The following is a 14,847-nucleotide window of genomic DNA, read 5'->3' as shown; positions in this document are numbered from 1 at the left end:
AATTTTCTATCTGATAATTCTCCTGTGAAGCGCCTTGGGACGTTTCATTACGTTAAAGGCACTATATAAATACAAATTGTTATACACAGCTAATCAATTGGCAACTTTCGGATGCTGAGGCACCTTCTGTGGTTTTTCCAGCATTTTCTATCTTTAGTTCAGAGTTGTGTATTCAGTGATTTTTAAACAGGTGCAATTTAGAACTGAGGTTTTTGGGTTGCCTTATTGGCGTCAGTAAAGGAAACCTGAAAAATTAAATTATGCATTTGTAGAAATTAAATGACACGTACCAGGTTTACTTCCATTCAGTGTAATTAATTCGTGGTCATTTCTGTACTAAAGTCTTCAATAAATATCAACAATACATGGAAGCTTTTAATTTGAATTTATTTTACAGTTTCAGTATGGTTCAAGTATTACCAGTTCCCCAAATTTACAAAGCTCAAATGAAGATGATGAAAAGATTGATGATTCCCCCAGCTTCTCTTACAGCAGACCATTTGCTTTAAAAAAGCAAGAAGGTAAGTGTTTAATGCAACTTTGTGTAAACTCCAATTTAAAAGCTCATGGGTTTTACTTAACTGACCTTGGTTGTTGGCTGTTGTCCATTAGTGAACACTCAAAATTTTGCGTTCACTGGCTTTTTTGGGGGTCGTGAAGAGCGGAAGGGATGCTGTAACTATTCTCTCTCCAAACTGAGAGTTAACAAAGCTGAAGATTGAAGTGTATTTTCAAAAGTGGGGAGAGGAGAGGGTCATTTGGTGTATTTTAAGTCTGGAATACAAATGCTAGACAGTGGAGCCTTTTTCACCACTTTGCTGATTGTGCAGAATAGATTCACGGTGATGCTCCTTATTCTACCCCAATCATATTTTAACCTCTAAGAACATTGCCTCTGTCTTCTACATTAGCTGCCCTTGAAATTTCTATTTGAGAATGTCATGTGAAGTACGAACATACAAACAATGACTGACCGGTAAAGACCATTTGGTCCATTGAGCCTGTCCCACACAATTGCGATACCTTGTGTATCACAACATATACACTCCATTCAACCTGAAAACATGTGATCTCCTGGGAGAGGCAAAAAAAACAGAAAAGAAACCCAGCCCAATTTGTGGGGGGGAAATCTGGTAAATTCCTCTCCCAACCCATCTAGGCGATTGAAACTAGTCTCGGAGATCACTCCTGAATTCTCTGCAGTACCTATTTTCTGTAAGAGGTGATCTCTGCCCCAGCCAGAAACTGGTCCAGCTCTTGCTTGAAGGGATTCAGCAAATCCACGTCTACCTTACGAGATGGAAGCCTGTTCCAGAGGTCCACTATTCTCTGGAAAAGAACCACCTCTTGACATCTAACTGAATTCTAGCCTTCTACAACTTGAGCTTGTGACCCCTGGTCCTCCCGAACCTATTTAATTGAAACAAACTGTCAGCTGGAATACTATCGATTCCCTTCATTGGCCTTTTGAGGTTTAGAAGATAATCAGAGGCCTTTTAGATTGAATGGCTGGGGGGCTGGGTTTTGCAGAGCTTGGGAAATCTGGCAACTGAAGGAAGATGACAACGGCCGGGTCCAGCAGATAAGTGCTTTTATAACTTATGGCCAGGAGCAGGCGACCCCCGATCTCCAGGCCAATCCGATGCTTCCCCACAATCCATCCCTCTTCTCTGGCTGTAGCCTTCTAGCGCAGGTCTTCCTGCCTGACAGCTGAACAGTCTTCAATCTGGCTGGCTGCTGGATGGGAAACTGAGGAAGAAAATTCTAATGAGGTCCTTCCATTGAATTCGGCAGGACCTCCCAGATTCCACGCTTTTTTGCTGCGCATCCTTCCTGCTCCCTCCCTGTAAATATCTGGGCCAGTATGCTTCCTACATTACAACAGTGACTACATTTCAAAAGTACTTCATTGGCTGTAAAGCGCTTTGAGACGTCTGGTGGTCGTGAAAGGCGCTATATATATCGAAGTCTTTTCCTTTTCATCTGCTTCCACGTAAAGGGGGCTACGCCCTTCCATTTTCACATGGTTTTCCTGCAAAATCAGCTGCATAGGTCCAACACCACTACACAGTGCCAGTTGTATTACACTGCACTTTTCTAGATTTTCGTATTTTAAACAACTATAGCGGGATTAGCACTTTGCACCATTTATATGCCCCACTTTTATCCTAATTTATCTTCGCTTGGGAAATATTTGGTTCAAGTTGGAACTTCAGGAGGTCCACCGATATCTCTATGCTGCTATCGCAGTGGTTTCAACTCGCCAATAATGGGAGGGGGGGATGGAGGGCAGCACTCATCTGCTTTATGGAAATTCTAAATTATATTTGCAATGGTACAAATGATATCACATAGAAGTAACGTGTTGAAAATGTAAAACTGGGGAAATCCTGTTTTCCCTTCTGCTGTCATTGTGTGTCTTTTACTCCATGCAAGACTATTCATGTAGCCGGTAGTGTTTACGGTCTGTTGCTATAGACCCTTCTTATGACCCTTGTGTTGCATGTATAAAAATCTTTTCATACTTTTCAACTTCTCACCATGTCCTTCAATTCCTCCTCTGCCCTACCTCCTCCAAGGGCTATTTGCTTTAATAATAAGCAGTCCTTTGTGATATAATTTTCCCTAAATTCCCTACTCACTTCATACATTTCTGAAGCCTTCATCAGTATGACAAATTTGTCTGGAATATGTTATAAAACCCTCTCTACAAAGTTGAAAGCATATTTATGTGACCTTGAAAGAGAGCAAGCCAAACTCGCAACCTTTCCTCATAACTTGGATTTGAGACATCATTTTGGACAATAATATCCTTTCTATGGAATGATGATCAAAACTTTTCCGGGTGGGATCTAACCAGTGCTTTGTACAGTATCAATCTTGCCTTTTTTACATTCTATGTCTCTGCTAATTTTTGACTTTCCTCTGGCAGCCAAGTACTGCACTAGTGTTAAAGCCAAGGAAGAGGCATATAAATTGGCTAGAAAAAGCAACAAACCTGAGGACTGGGAGAAATTTAGAATTCACCGAGGAGGACTAAGGGTTTAATTAAGAAGGGGAAAATAGAGTACGAGAGGAAGCTTGCAGGGAACATAAAAACTGACTGCAAAAGCTTCTAGAAATATGTGAAGAGAAAAAGATTAGTGAAGACAAATGTAGGTCCCTTGCAGTTGGATTCAGGTGAATTTATAATGGAGAACAAAGAAATGGCAGACCAATTGAACCAATACTTCGGTTCTGTCTTCACAAAGGAAGATACAAATAAATTCCGAATGTACTAGGGGACAGTGGGTCTAGTGAGAATGAGGAACTGAAAGATGTCCTTATTAGGCAGGAAATTGTGTTCGGGAAATTGATGGGAATAAAGGCCGATAAATCCCCGGGTCGTAATAGTCTACATCCCAGAGTACTTAAGGGTGTGGCCCTAGAAATAGTGGATGTATTGGTGATCATTTTCCAACAGTCTATCGACTCTGGATCAGTTCCTATGGATTGGAGGGTAGCTAATGTAACACCACTTTTTAAAAAAAAAAAGGAGGGAGAGAGAAAGCGGGTAATTATAGACCAGTTAGCCTGACATCAGTAGTGGGGGAAATGTTGGAATCAATCATTAAGGATGAAATAGCAGCCCATTTGGAAAGCAGTGACAGGATCGGACCGAGTCAGCATGGATTTATGAAAGGGAAATCATGCTTGACAAATCTTCTGGAATTTTTTTGAGGATGTAACTAGCAGAGTGGACAAGGGAGAACCAGTGGATGTGGTGTATTTGGACTTTCAAAAGGCTTTTGACAAGGTCGCACACAAGAGATTGGTGTACAAAATCAAAGCGCATGGTATTGGGGGTAATGTACTGACGTGGATAAAGAACTGGTTGGCAGACAGGAAGTAGAGAGTCGGAATAAACGGGTCCTTTTCAGAATGGCAGGCAGTTACTAGTGGGGTGCCGCAGGACTCAGTGCTGGGACCCCAGCTCTTTACAATATACATTAACGATTTGGATGAAGGAATAGAGTGTAATATCTCCAAGTTTGCGGATGACACTAAACTGGGTGGCAGTGTGAGCTGTGAGGAGGACGCTAAGAGGTGCAGGGTGACTTGAACAGATTAGGTGAGTGGGCAAATACATGGCAGATGCAGTATAATGTAGATAAATGTGAGGTTATCCATTTTGGATGCAAAAACACGAAGGCAGAATATTATCTGAATGGCGGCAGACTAGAAAAAGAAGAGGTACAACGAGACCTGGGTGTCATGGTTCATCAGTCACTGAAAGTGGCCACGCAGCTACAGCTGGCGGTAAAGAAGGCAAATGATATGTTGGCCTTCATAGCTAGGGGATTTGAATATAGGAGCAGGGTGGTCTTACTGCAGTTGTACAGGGCCTTAGTGAGGCCTCACCTGGAATATTGTGTTCAGTTTTGGTCTCCGAGCCTGAGGAAGGGCGTTCTTGCTATTGAGGGAGTGCAGTGAAGGTTCACCAGACTGATTTCAGGGATGGCTGGGCTGTCATATGAGGAGAGACTGGATCAACTGGGCCTTTATTCACTGGCGTTTAGAAGGATGAGAGGGGATCTCATAGAAACATAAGATTCTGAAGGGACTGGACAGGTTAGATGCGGGAAGAATGTTCTCGATGTTGGGGAAGTCCAGAACCAGGGGACATAGTCTTCGGATAAGGGGTAGGCCATTTATGACTGAGATGAGGAGAAACTTCTTCAGTCAGAGTTGTTGACCTGTGGAATTCCCTGCCGCAGAGAGTTGTTGATGCCAGTTCATTGGATATATTCAAGAGGGAGTTAGATATGGCTCTTGCGTATAGAGGATCAAGGGGTATGGAGAGAAAGCAGGAAAGGGGTACTGAAGGAATGATCAGCCATGATCTTATTGAAGGGCCGAATGGCCTACTCCTGCACCTATTTTCTATGTTTGTATGCACCTGTGATTTTCAGTAACTTATTTATTTCTGTAATAACTGCTGTAATATATGCATATGATCTATTTTGGTTCCTTGCTGTTTTCTGATTTAACTTTGATCTATTTTAACTTAATTTCACATCTACTATATTGTTTTGTAAGAGACCCAAATCATTGCGAGTCTGGTTATATTGAGAGGAGTTTGGCAGTTGATTAAATTGCTTTTTTCTTTCCTTTCCTCTTTCTTTCCTTTCCATCCACCCAACCTTTTTCACCTCCTCCCCCCCGCCCCTCCCAATGAGCTAGTAATCTTTTTTGAATGAGGAATCTAGATATGATGTATGCTTTTGCCTTACAGCAATTCCTGACCAAATGAAGCAAGAAGAATGTGAACTAAAATCTGACAATCTAAAAGAAAAGGAATTAAAGAAAGCCATGACACACCGTGAAGGTGTAACAAAGAAACCAAGTTGTTTTGCTGCAGAAGCGGTGAAGGAGAGAGAAATATTTGACACTGCGTTTGGTCACATTTCACCTGAGGTAACATAGCATTTTTTTTACATTAAAGGTTTTTTTGTGCAGGCTGGAATTATAATTTTACTGCAACTCTTTTTCTTCGCTCCCAAATTTCTCTGACAGTTGTGGAGCTGTTATTGAACGCCAGAACCTGTTGTTGGGATTGTTTCTGGCATCGAGGTTACGGCATTTGTCAGTACAATTCTAAAATCCAACTGATCTGTCAAATGCTGCCTAATACTAGGAAACTGTTGATTTCTACTGTTGAAATCATTTGATTTGCTTCACTCAGTGCCACCAAGCATTATTGTGATAGTTTGATTTATTGTCATTCAGGACCTCTCTCATTTTCCATACACATTTTCCATCCATTTAAGTAATTTAAGTCCCTTTCTTGATTTTATTTTTGTCCCCATGTAAAGTGCTCTACATGGAATTCTATCTACCAATTAGGAACATAGAAAATAGGTGTAGGAGTAGTCCATTCGGCCCTTCGAGCCTGCACCACCATTCAATATGATCATGGCTGATCATGCAACTTCAGTTCCCCATTCCTGCTTTCTCTCCATACCCCTTGATCACTTTAGCCGTAAGGGCCACATCTAACGCCCTTTTGAATATATCCAACGAACTGGACTCAACAACTTTCTGTGGTAAGAGAATTCCATAGGTTCACAATTCTCTGAGTGAAGAAGTTTCTCCTCATTCGGTCCTAAATGGCTTACCCCTTATCCTTAGACCGTGACCCCTGATTCTGGACTTCCCCAACATCGGGAACATTCTTCCTGCATCTAACCTGTCCAATCCCGTTAGAATTTTATGTTTCTATGAGATCCCCTCTCATTCTTCTAAATTCCAGTGACTATAAGCCTAGTCGATCCAGTCTGTCTTCATATGTCAGTCCTGCCATCCCGGGAATCAGACTGGTAAACCTTCGCTGCACTCTCTCAATAGCAAGAATGTCCTTCCTCAGATTAGGAGATCAAAACTGTACACAATATTCAAGGTGTGGCCTCACCAAGGCCCTGTATAACTGCAGTAAGACCTCCCTGCTCCTATACTCAAATCCTCTTGCTATGAAGGCCAACATGCCATTTGCCGCCTTCACCGCCTGCTGTACCTGCATGCCAACTTTCAATGACTGATGTACCATGACACGCAGGTCTCGTTGCACCTCTCCTTTTCCTAATCTGTCACCATTCAGATAATCTGCCTTCCTGTTTTTGCCACCAAAGTGGATAACCTCATATTTATCCACATTATACTGCATCTGCATGCATTTGCCCACTCACCTAACCTGTCGAAGTCACCCTGCAGCCTCTTAGCATCCTCCTCACAGCTCACACTGCCACCCAGCTTAGTATCTTCTGCAAACTTGGAGATATTACATTCAATTCCTTCGTCTAAATCATCAATGTATATTTTAAATAGCTGGGGTCCCAGCACTGAACCTTGCGGTACCCCACTAGTCACTGTCTACCATTCTGAAAAGGACCTGTTTATTCCTACTCTTTGCTTCCTGTCTGCCAACCAGTTCTCGATCCATGTCAATACATTACCCCCAATACCATGTGCTTTAATTTTGCACACTAATCTCTTGTGTCAAAAGCCTTTTGAAAGTCCAAATACACCACATCCACTGGTTCTCCCTTGTCTACTCTACTAGTTACATCCTCAAAAAATTCTAGAAGATTTGTGAAGCATGATTTCCCTTTCATAAATCCATGCTGACTTGGACCGATCCTGTCACTGCTTTCCAAATGCGCTGCTATTACATCTTTAATAATTGATTCCAGTATTGTCCCCACTACCGATGTCAGGCTAACCGGTCTATCGTTCTGTTTTCTCTCTCTTTTTTAAAAAAATGGGGTTACATTAGCTACCCTCCAGTCCATAGGAACTGATCCAGAGTCTATAGAATGTTGGAAAATGACCACCAATGCATCCACTTTTTCTAGGGCCACTTCCTTAAGTACTCTAGGATGCAGACTATCAGTCCCTGGGAATTTATCGCCCTTCAATCCCATCAATTTCCCTAACACAATTTCCTGACTAATAAGGATTTCCTTCAGTTCCTCCTTCTCGCTAAACCCTTAGGGCCCAAGTTTCCACACGCGTCTAGAATGGTGCAGCCCCGACCTGGACGCCCGTTTTTCGCGCCACAAAGTGCGCCTAAAAAAATCCTCGGTATTCTCCACCTACTTGCAGGTCCTCTGGCCCTCGGCGCAGCCAGCACGAGCTGTGGGGGGGGGGCGGAGCCAGGTCCCTGCGCTGAAAACAGTGCCGGGACCTCTGCACATGCGCGCTACAGTGGGCACGCAAGTGCAGTAGCTCCAGGCGCCGAACTGTGTGGGAGGGGCCCGAAGCACGCAGCCCCTAGCCCTAGCCGAATGGCCTTGCTGGGGCTGCGTGAATAAGGCTCCTCCCACGGCCAGCTCCTGCTCTCCCCCCCCCCCCCGACCAGACCCGACACCCGCTCCCCCCCTGCCTCCAGACCAGACCAGACACCCGCTCCCCGCCCTCCCCCTGCCTCCGGACCAGACCCGACACCTGCGCCCCCCCCCCCCACCTTCTCCCGACTGACTCGACCCGACCCGACCCGCGCTCCTGTCCCCGCCCCCCGACTGGACCCGACCCGTGCTCCCAACCCCCCCCCCCCTCCACTGGACCCGACCCGACTCCCGCTCCCGGACTGGATCCGACCTGACCTTCCCCCCCCCCCCCCCCCCCTCTCCTCCCCTCCCCCCTCTCTCTCTTTCCCCCCTCCCCTCCCTCTCTCTCTCTCTCTCTTCCCACCCCCCTCTCTCTCTCCCACCCCCCTCTCTCTCTCTTTCCCCCCCCCCTCTCTCTTCCCCCCCCCCCTCTCTCACCCCCGTCCCTCTCTCTCTCTCTCTCTCTCTCTCTCTCTCTCTCTCTCTCTCTCTCTCTCTCTCTCTCTCTCTCTCTTCCCCCCCCCCCCCCCCCGACCCGAACGAACCTCCCCGACCCAACCCAACGCCACCTACCTGTAAATCTGGTGCTGGGGACGGGCCCTGCCCGAAGTCTCGGGACGGCCCGTTCAGCCTTCGGTCCCGAAAGGCCTGCCTGAAGCACTTTCACACAGGTAGGAAGATGGTTTATTTAATCTTTTCTTTGCTTCTAAATGTTTATTCAGGTTGGATTTATTTGTGCAATATTTGTATAAGTATAAATAAGGATTTATTATAGAATTTAATGACTTCCCTTCCCCACCCCCCCCCCACCTCGTTCTGGATGCCTAATTTGTAACCTGCGCCTGATTTTTTAAACTGAAGATTTTTTCAGTTCTACAAAAATCTTCACTTGCTCCATTCTACTTTAGTTTGGAGTACGTTTTCACTGTGGAAACTTTCAAATCAGGCGTCAGTGGCCGGACACGCCCCCTTTTGAAGAAAAAATTCTGTTCCAAAGTAGAACTGTTCTACCTGACTAGAACTGCAGAAAAAAAAATGTGGAGAATTGCGATTTCTAAGATAGTCCGTTCTCCACCAGTTGCTCCTAAAAATCAGGCGCAAATCATGTGGAAACTTGGGCCCTTAGTCCCCTAGTATTTCCAGAAGGTTATTTGTGTCTTCCTTAGTGAAGACAGAACCGAAGTATTTGTTCAATTGGTCTGCCATTTCTTTGTTTCCCATTTATAAATTCACCTGATTCTGACTGCACTAATCTTTTTTTCTTCACATATCTAAAAAACTGACTGCAAAAGCTTCTAATGTTCCCAAGTATATTCAAATCCTCCTGTAAGTTTACCTGCTCAGCTTTAGAATCTACCACCTTCATTAGCTTTAGATCATCTAGAAATTTAGCCACTATGCTTGTGGCTCCTAGCTCCAGATCATTTTTGAAGAAATTAAACAGAAGCGTTTCCGTTACAAGAGTTTCTGTGTAACAGTCTCCCAGGCTGATGGCAATCCCTGTACCACCACTTTCTGGGTTCTATTGCTCAACCAATTATGTATCCCTTGTAAAATATTGCCACCAATTCCAGCTTCCTTTTTATTTTTAAAATCTGCCTTTCCAGAGGAAATGTATCAAAGGCCTGAAATCCAAGTATATCACATCCACTGCCTTGCCTCTAACAAGCTCCTTTGTCACAAACTCAAAGAAAATCGGTAAATTAGATTGGCAAGATTTTCCCTTCATGAAGCAATATTGGCTATCTTTCATGATTTTATTTCTATCCAAATGTATCTTATCTAAATCTTGTCTTTTATAAGGATTTCCATAACTATACCAACAGCGGATGTCTGTAGCTTCCTGGGTCACGTGAAATACCTTTTATTTAAAAAAAAAAATGGGAGTCTCATCTGCCTTTTTCCAAGCACCCCTCTACTATTCAGTGATTTTTGGAAGATTTGTGCCAGACATTTTAACCATTTCCTGCCTTAGTTCATTAAGGATCCTCAAATACATCTTACCTGGCTTCTGAGATTTATTTACCTTGTATTTAGATAACTGTTCAGCAACCGTGCTGGTTGTAATATGAATGGTGTCACAACTTACTTCTGCAACACCCTCTTTCTCTTTTCAGATCAAATCAGCTACCTGTCTCCTTGATAAAAACTGAAGCACTTTTTGCAGCCTGTGTACTATCAGTTGTCATGCCCTCACCAATCTCTTTCAGTGGCCCCACTCCATTCACTTCTCTTGCCATATTCAATTTGAACATTTCCTTTGCCCTTCTGATGTTTTTTCCACAATGCTGACCAGGCTTTGGTATTGAATCAATCTTAATTCGGTGCCATTTTCCTTCATGGTCATAAATGGCTTTTTTCTTTGAATTGCTTGGTAATCCTGTTCAGCCAGGCATGAATGAATTCAATTGTGGTAGCTTTGCTTTGCATGGCTATACATTTGTTCATTTCATTCAGAATCACCTCCCTGAAGGAACACACTTGTTCCTCCACTCCCCCAGCCGTATTCAAGCATATCGGGCCCATTTTGATGAGACTTCTCAAGCACATCAAGTTGGTCCTTTTTAAAATTTTCCTGATTCGTTTGGGTTTTTATAATTTCTCCAATCTTTGTAATGTCACATGTGATCACATTGTGAACACTGGTTCTTAAAGCCTCATCGGCCTTTCTTCTGGAGATTTGTTTGCCGCTATTGATCATAATCAAATCCAAGATGTTGATTAAAAGCAATCGTCATTTTGACAGAACCCACCAGTGAAAGTTGGGTTTTGCTATAGCCATAATTTTAAACTACTAGCCTTGTTTCTGCTAATATTAACTGGAACCCTGAATTATGCATGCAATTGCAAATGTCAAACCCCCATTAAGGCTACACTAATTCTGGCATTCTTTGAGTATTCACTTTTTTTCCAAATACAGGCTAATGGAGCAATATTTAAAAAGGCTGGTGTAATGCTTGCTCCAAAGAAATATCCATCCACTACTGGTGTTCTAACAGCATCTATTTGTCAGACACCCTGCACCAAAATGCCCCGTCACACCACAAGCAGGTAATAATCATGTCTGTTAAATGGTCATTGAAGTTGTATACTATGCCTTCTTAAAACTTGTTTTTCATCTTGTCTTAAATGTAATCTCCAAATTATAAATGTGGATGATATTTTTTTTAAGTTCACAGACTCCAGTTGTGAGTAAATCTTCACTAGCGCTGGCACATGTTTCAACTCCATGCAATTTTACACCAGTTCCCCAATTTTACACCAGTTTCCCACCTACTCCAGCAACACCACAGCAACATTGTGATCAGTTCCGACAATATGGATCGTCTCAGCTTCTGGGGGTAATGATGATCAGTTCAATTTTTAATACAGCATATCAGTTTGAGAAATAATTGAATGTGTACTGAATTTGAATGTAAAGTTGTATTTTAAATTTGAGATTTATTTGGTCAGGTTGCAGATACTTTTGCTCCCAATGAAAATATTGTGGTTAAGGAGAGAGTCTACTCCATAATAAAATTACTTGGAACAGGAGGATCGAGTAAGGTAATTTACTGCATTTAGCTCCTTCACTATGAATTTTCAGTTGAAAGCATTTAACAGGACCAATATGAAGCAAGGAAAATTTCACAGTAACACAAGACCATAGACCTGGGTTGAAGAACTTGTTACAATTTAAGCTGGATTATTGTAACATTTGTGGTGATGAAATTGTACCCTTTTATTTAAAAAAAAGTAAAGACAACAGTATTGAAAAGGTAAAACTGGACAATAATTGTTAAATTGCAAGAGTAGCCCAAGTTTACAAATTCAAACTAATTAAAGGCAAATTTAGGGCTGGTATCAGGAGTTTTATCTCCGAATGATCAACGCATGGAATAGACTCTGATAGCATAGTGGAAAGCCATGGAATCATTGAAGAGGTAATTTGCAGCTGCATTGGGGGGGGCTTTTGGACCATTCTCTGTTGAAATGAAATGGTCTTCCTCATCCATAATTATCTTGTGACTAGATTTGCGTCAGGCACTAATTTAAAAGTTCCTGTTAATGTAGTAGTAAAGGAGGAGATAGTAGTGATATTGGATAAGATAAAAAAATAAAGAGGAGGTATATTTAAAAGTTAGCAGTCCTTCGAATAGAAAAGTCACCCAGTCCGGATGGGATGCATCCTAGGTTACTGAAGGAAGTAAGGGTAGAAATTGCGGAGGCTCAGGACACAATCTTCCAATCCTCCTTTGATATAGGGGTGGTGGCAGAAGATTGGAAATGTTACACCCCTGTTTTTTTTTTAAAAAAGGGCAACAGGATAAACCCCGTAATAATCCGGGGCAGAATTAATTGGCATTTGGAAAAGAATGGGCTAATAAAAGAAATTCAGCACAGATTTGTTAAAGGCAAATTGTATTTGACTAACTTGATTGAGTTCTTTAAAGTAATGGAGAGGGTTGATAAGGGTAGTGCCACATAATAGACTTGTTAGCAAAATTAAAGCCCATGGGATTCAACATCATCATAGGCGGTCCCTCGAACGAGGGTGACTTGCTTCCACATGAATTCACAGATATTTCAATGAAGGACCTGATGTTCCGGTCCTGAACTCCAATTGAGGGAGTGGAAAATGCCTGTGTGGATTTTTTTAACGTGTGGTGACCGTTGCATATCAGCCACCACACGGGCTTGACAGACCTCGGCCTTTATCCAGTGGCAAGGATTAACCAGGACAGCTGGTCTGCTGCACAGACCTAGTGCGCGCACACATCGCAGTGTGGGCAAGCCCGTGCTGCCCCTGGACCCCAAATCCTCATTCGCCGCGACCTCTCGCCGCTCCTCCGCCACGACCTCTCGCCCATGGGATTAAAGGGGCAGTAACAACATGGATACAAAATTGGTTAAAGGACAGAAAGCAGTAGTGGTGAACAGTTCTTTTTGGAGGGAAGTATGCAGTGGTGTTCCCCAAAGGTTCGTATTGGGGTCGCTGCTTTTTGATGTATATTAATGACCTGGACTTGTGTATATAGGGCATACTTTCAAAATTTTCAGATGGCACGAACCTCGGAAATATAGTAAACAATGAGAACAGATCAGCCATGATCTTACTGAATGGCGGAGCAGGCTCGAGGGGCTGTATGGCCTACTCCTGCTCCTATTTCTTATGTTCTTAGTGACGGACCTCAGGAGGACATAGACTAGTAAAACGGGCAGACATATGGCCGATGAAATTTAATGTAGAGAATTGTGAAGTGATGCGTTTTGGTAGGAAGAATGAGGAGAGGCAATATAAACCAAATTATAGAATTTTACAGCGGGTACAGGAACAGAGACCTGTGAGCATATGTACACAATTCTTTGAAGGTGACAGAACAAGTTGTCGTCATCATCTTTCGTATGGTAGTAGCAAAGCAAATCAAATGTCAATATCTAGGTTGGATATCCAGGCCAAAGCTTACGGAGTAACAGCGTGATATCTTGTAGGCTGCCTGTGAATTTCCTCTGAGGGCAGTGCTCAATGATGTGCTCCAGGGTCTGATTAGTAGCTCCACAGTCGCATGATGGGGATGTTTTAATTTTCCACCTATGGAGAAGGTGGCAGCATCTACCATGACCAGTTCTGAGGCGTGTTCTTGGCTGCCTTTGCTTGCAAACATTGCACCACCACACCTACACTGCAAATATGCAGTCTCCAGAGAGTATAACTGCTACACCAGCAAAAACAGGCTGACTTGACACCTACCACCAACCCGTCTCAAATCTAGAAGGCCATTTTGGACCGTCGCCAAAGCTCTTCAGTGATCTCCCCTCAGCCTTGATGATCAATGGCTAAATGCTTGGAAGAACTGTGACATACGGAATGGATTCCTTATAGAGGACCCCACAGTACAACCTGAAGGATCAAACTTTCCTTGTGAACAGGGGCACGACAAGTTGAGAAGACTTAAAACAAATGGGATCCTTGGCTTTCATGATAGAGCAATAGAGTACAAAAGCAAAGAAGTTATGCTGGACCAACACTGGTTATGACTCAGCTGGAATATTATGTTCATTTGTGGGCACCACACTTTAGGAAGGATGTTAAGGCCCTGGAGAGGGTGCAGTAGATATTTACTAGAATGCTACCAGGGATGGGGGACTTCAGTTATGTGGAGAAGCTGGAGTTGTTCTTGGAGCAGAGGAGATTTGATATAGGTGCTCAAAATCATGAATGGTTTTGATAGAGTAGATGAAGAGAAACTGTTTCCAGTGGCAGAAGGGTCAGTAACCAAAGGACACTGAGTAGGTCGATTGGCAAAAGAATCAGGCGACATGAGGAAACATTTTCTTACACATTGAGCTGTTGTGATCTGGAATGTAAGGATAGCGGAAGCCGATTCAATATTAATTTTCAAAAGAGAATTGGATAAATACTTGAAGGAAAACTTTTACAGGGTTATATGAGAGAGCAGGGGAGTGGGATTAATTTGAACGCTCTTTGAAAGAGTCGGCACTGGCACGATAGCCCGAATGGCCCTCCTGTGCTATATCATTCTATGATTCTATAATGCCCATTCTGCTCAAGCTGCAATATTTTACTTTTTCCAGAATTAACGTTTACATTATAGCTAAAGTTTTTGATTTGTCAATAGTTTTCACAACTTGCATTTCTATGTTGCATTTTGCATTAAGCACCAAACAGCGTATGCTAAGCAGGAGTGAAAAGGGGAGAAATTGAGCATTAGGATGAGGAGCCAAGGATACAATTGGCGAGGAGTTTTTGAAGGCAGGGAGGTGGCAAAGCAGATGGAATTAGACAGGAGATTCCAGTGAGTAGGAGCACAGTAACTGAGTGTGCTACAAGGAGAACCAGTGGGGTGCTGCAGGGATCTGCTGGGACCCTAACTATTTACAATCTATATTAACGACTTGGATGAAGGGACCGAGTGTAACGTAGCCAAGTTTGCCGATGATACAAAGATGGGAGGAAAAGCAATGTGTGAGGAGAACACAC

The 14,847-nt window shown here is 43.1% G+C and overlaps 1 protein-coding gene across 4 annotated transcripts in view; it reads left to right on the top strand.

Moving 5' to 3' along the window:
* The window catches only part of ttk (ttk protein kinase), a 73,508-nt gene that overhangs the window by 22,231 nt on the left and 36,430 nt on the right, over positions 1-14,847 (top strand). For all 4 annotated transcript variants that reach the window (XM_070885574.1, XM_070885577.1, XM_070885576.1 and 1 more), the window contains exons 10-14: positions 398-521; positions 5,276-5,457; positions 10,786-10,916; positions 11,038-11,206; positions 11,319-11,411. In XM_070885574.1, coding sequence (XP_070741675.1) covers positions 398-521; positions 5,276-5,457; positions 10,786-10,916; positions 11,038-11,206; positions 11,319-11,411 — 699 coding nt within the window. The remainder of the gene's footprint in view (positions 1-397; positions 522-5,275; positions 5,458-10,785; positions 10,917-11,037; positions 11,207-11,318; positions 11,412-14,847) is intronic.

This window comes from Pristiophorus japonicus, chromosome 7, assembly GCF_044704955.1.
Source record: "Pristiophorus japonicus isolate sPriJap1 chromosome 7, sPriJap1.hap1, whole genome shotgun sequence".
Taxonomy (NCBI): domain Eukaryota; kingdom Metazoa; phylum Chordata; class Chondrichthyes; family Pristiophoridae; genus Pristiophorus; species Pristiophorus japonicus.
The sequence above is the reverse complement of the archived record's forward strand: the minus strand, read 5'-3'. Positions and strand labels throughout refer to the sequence as shown.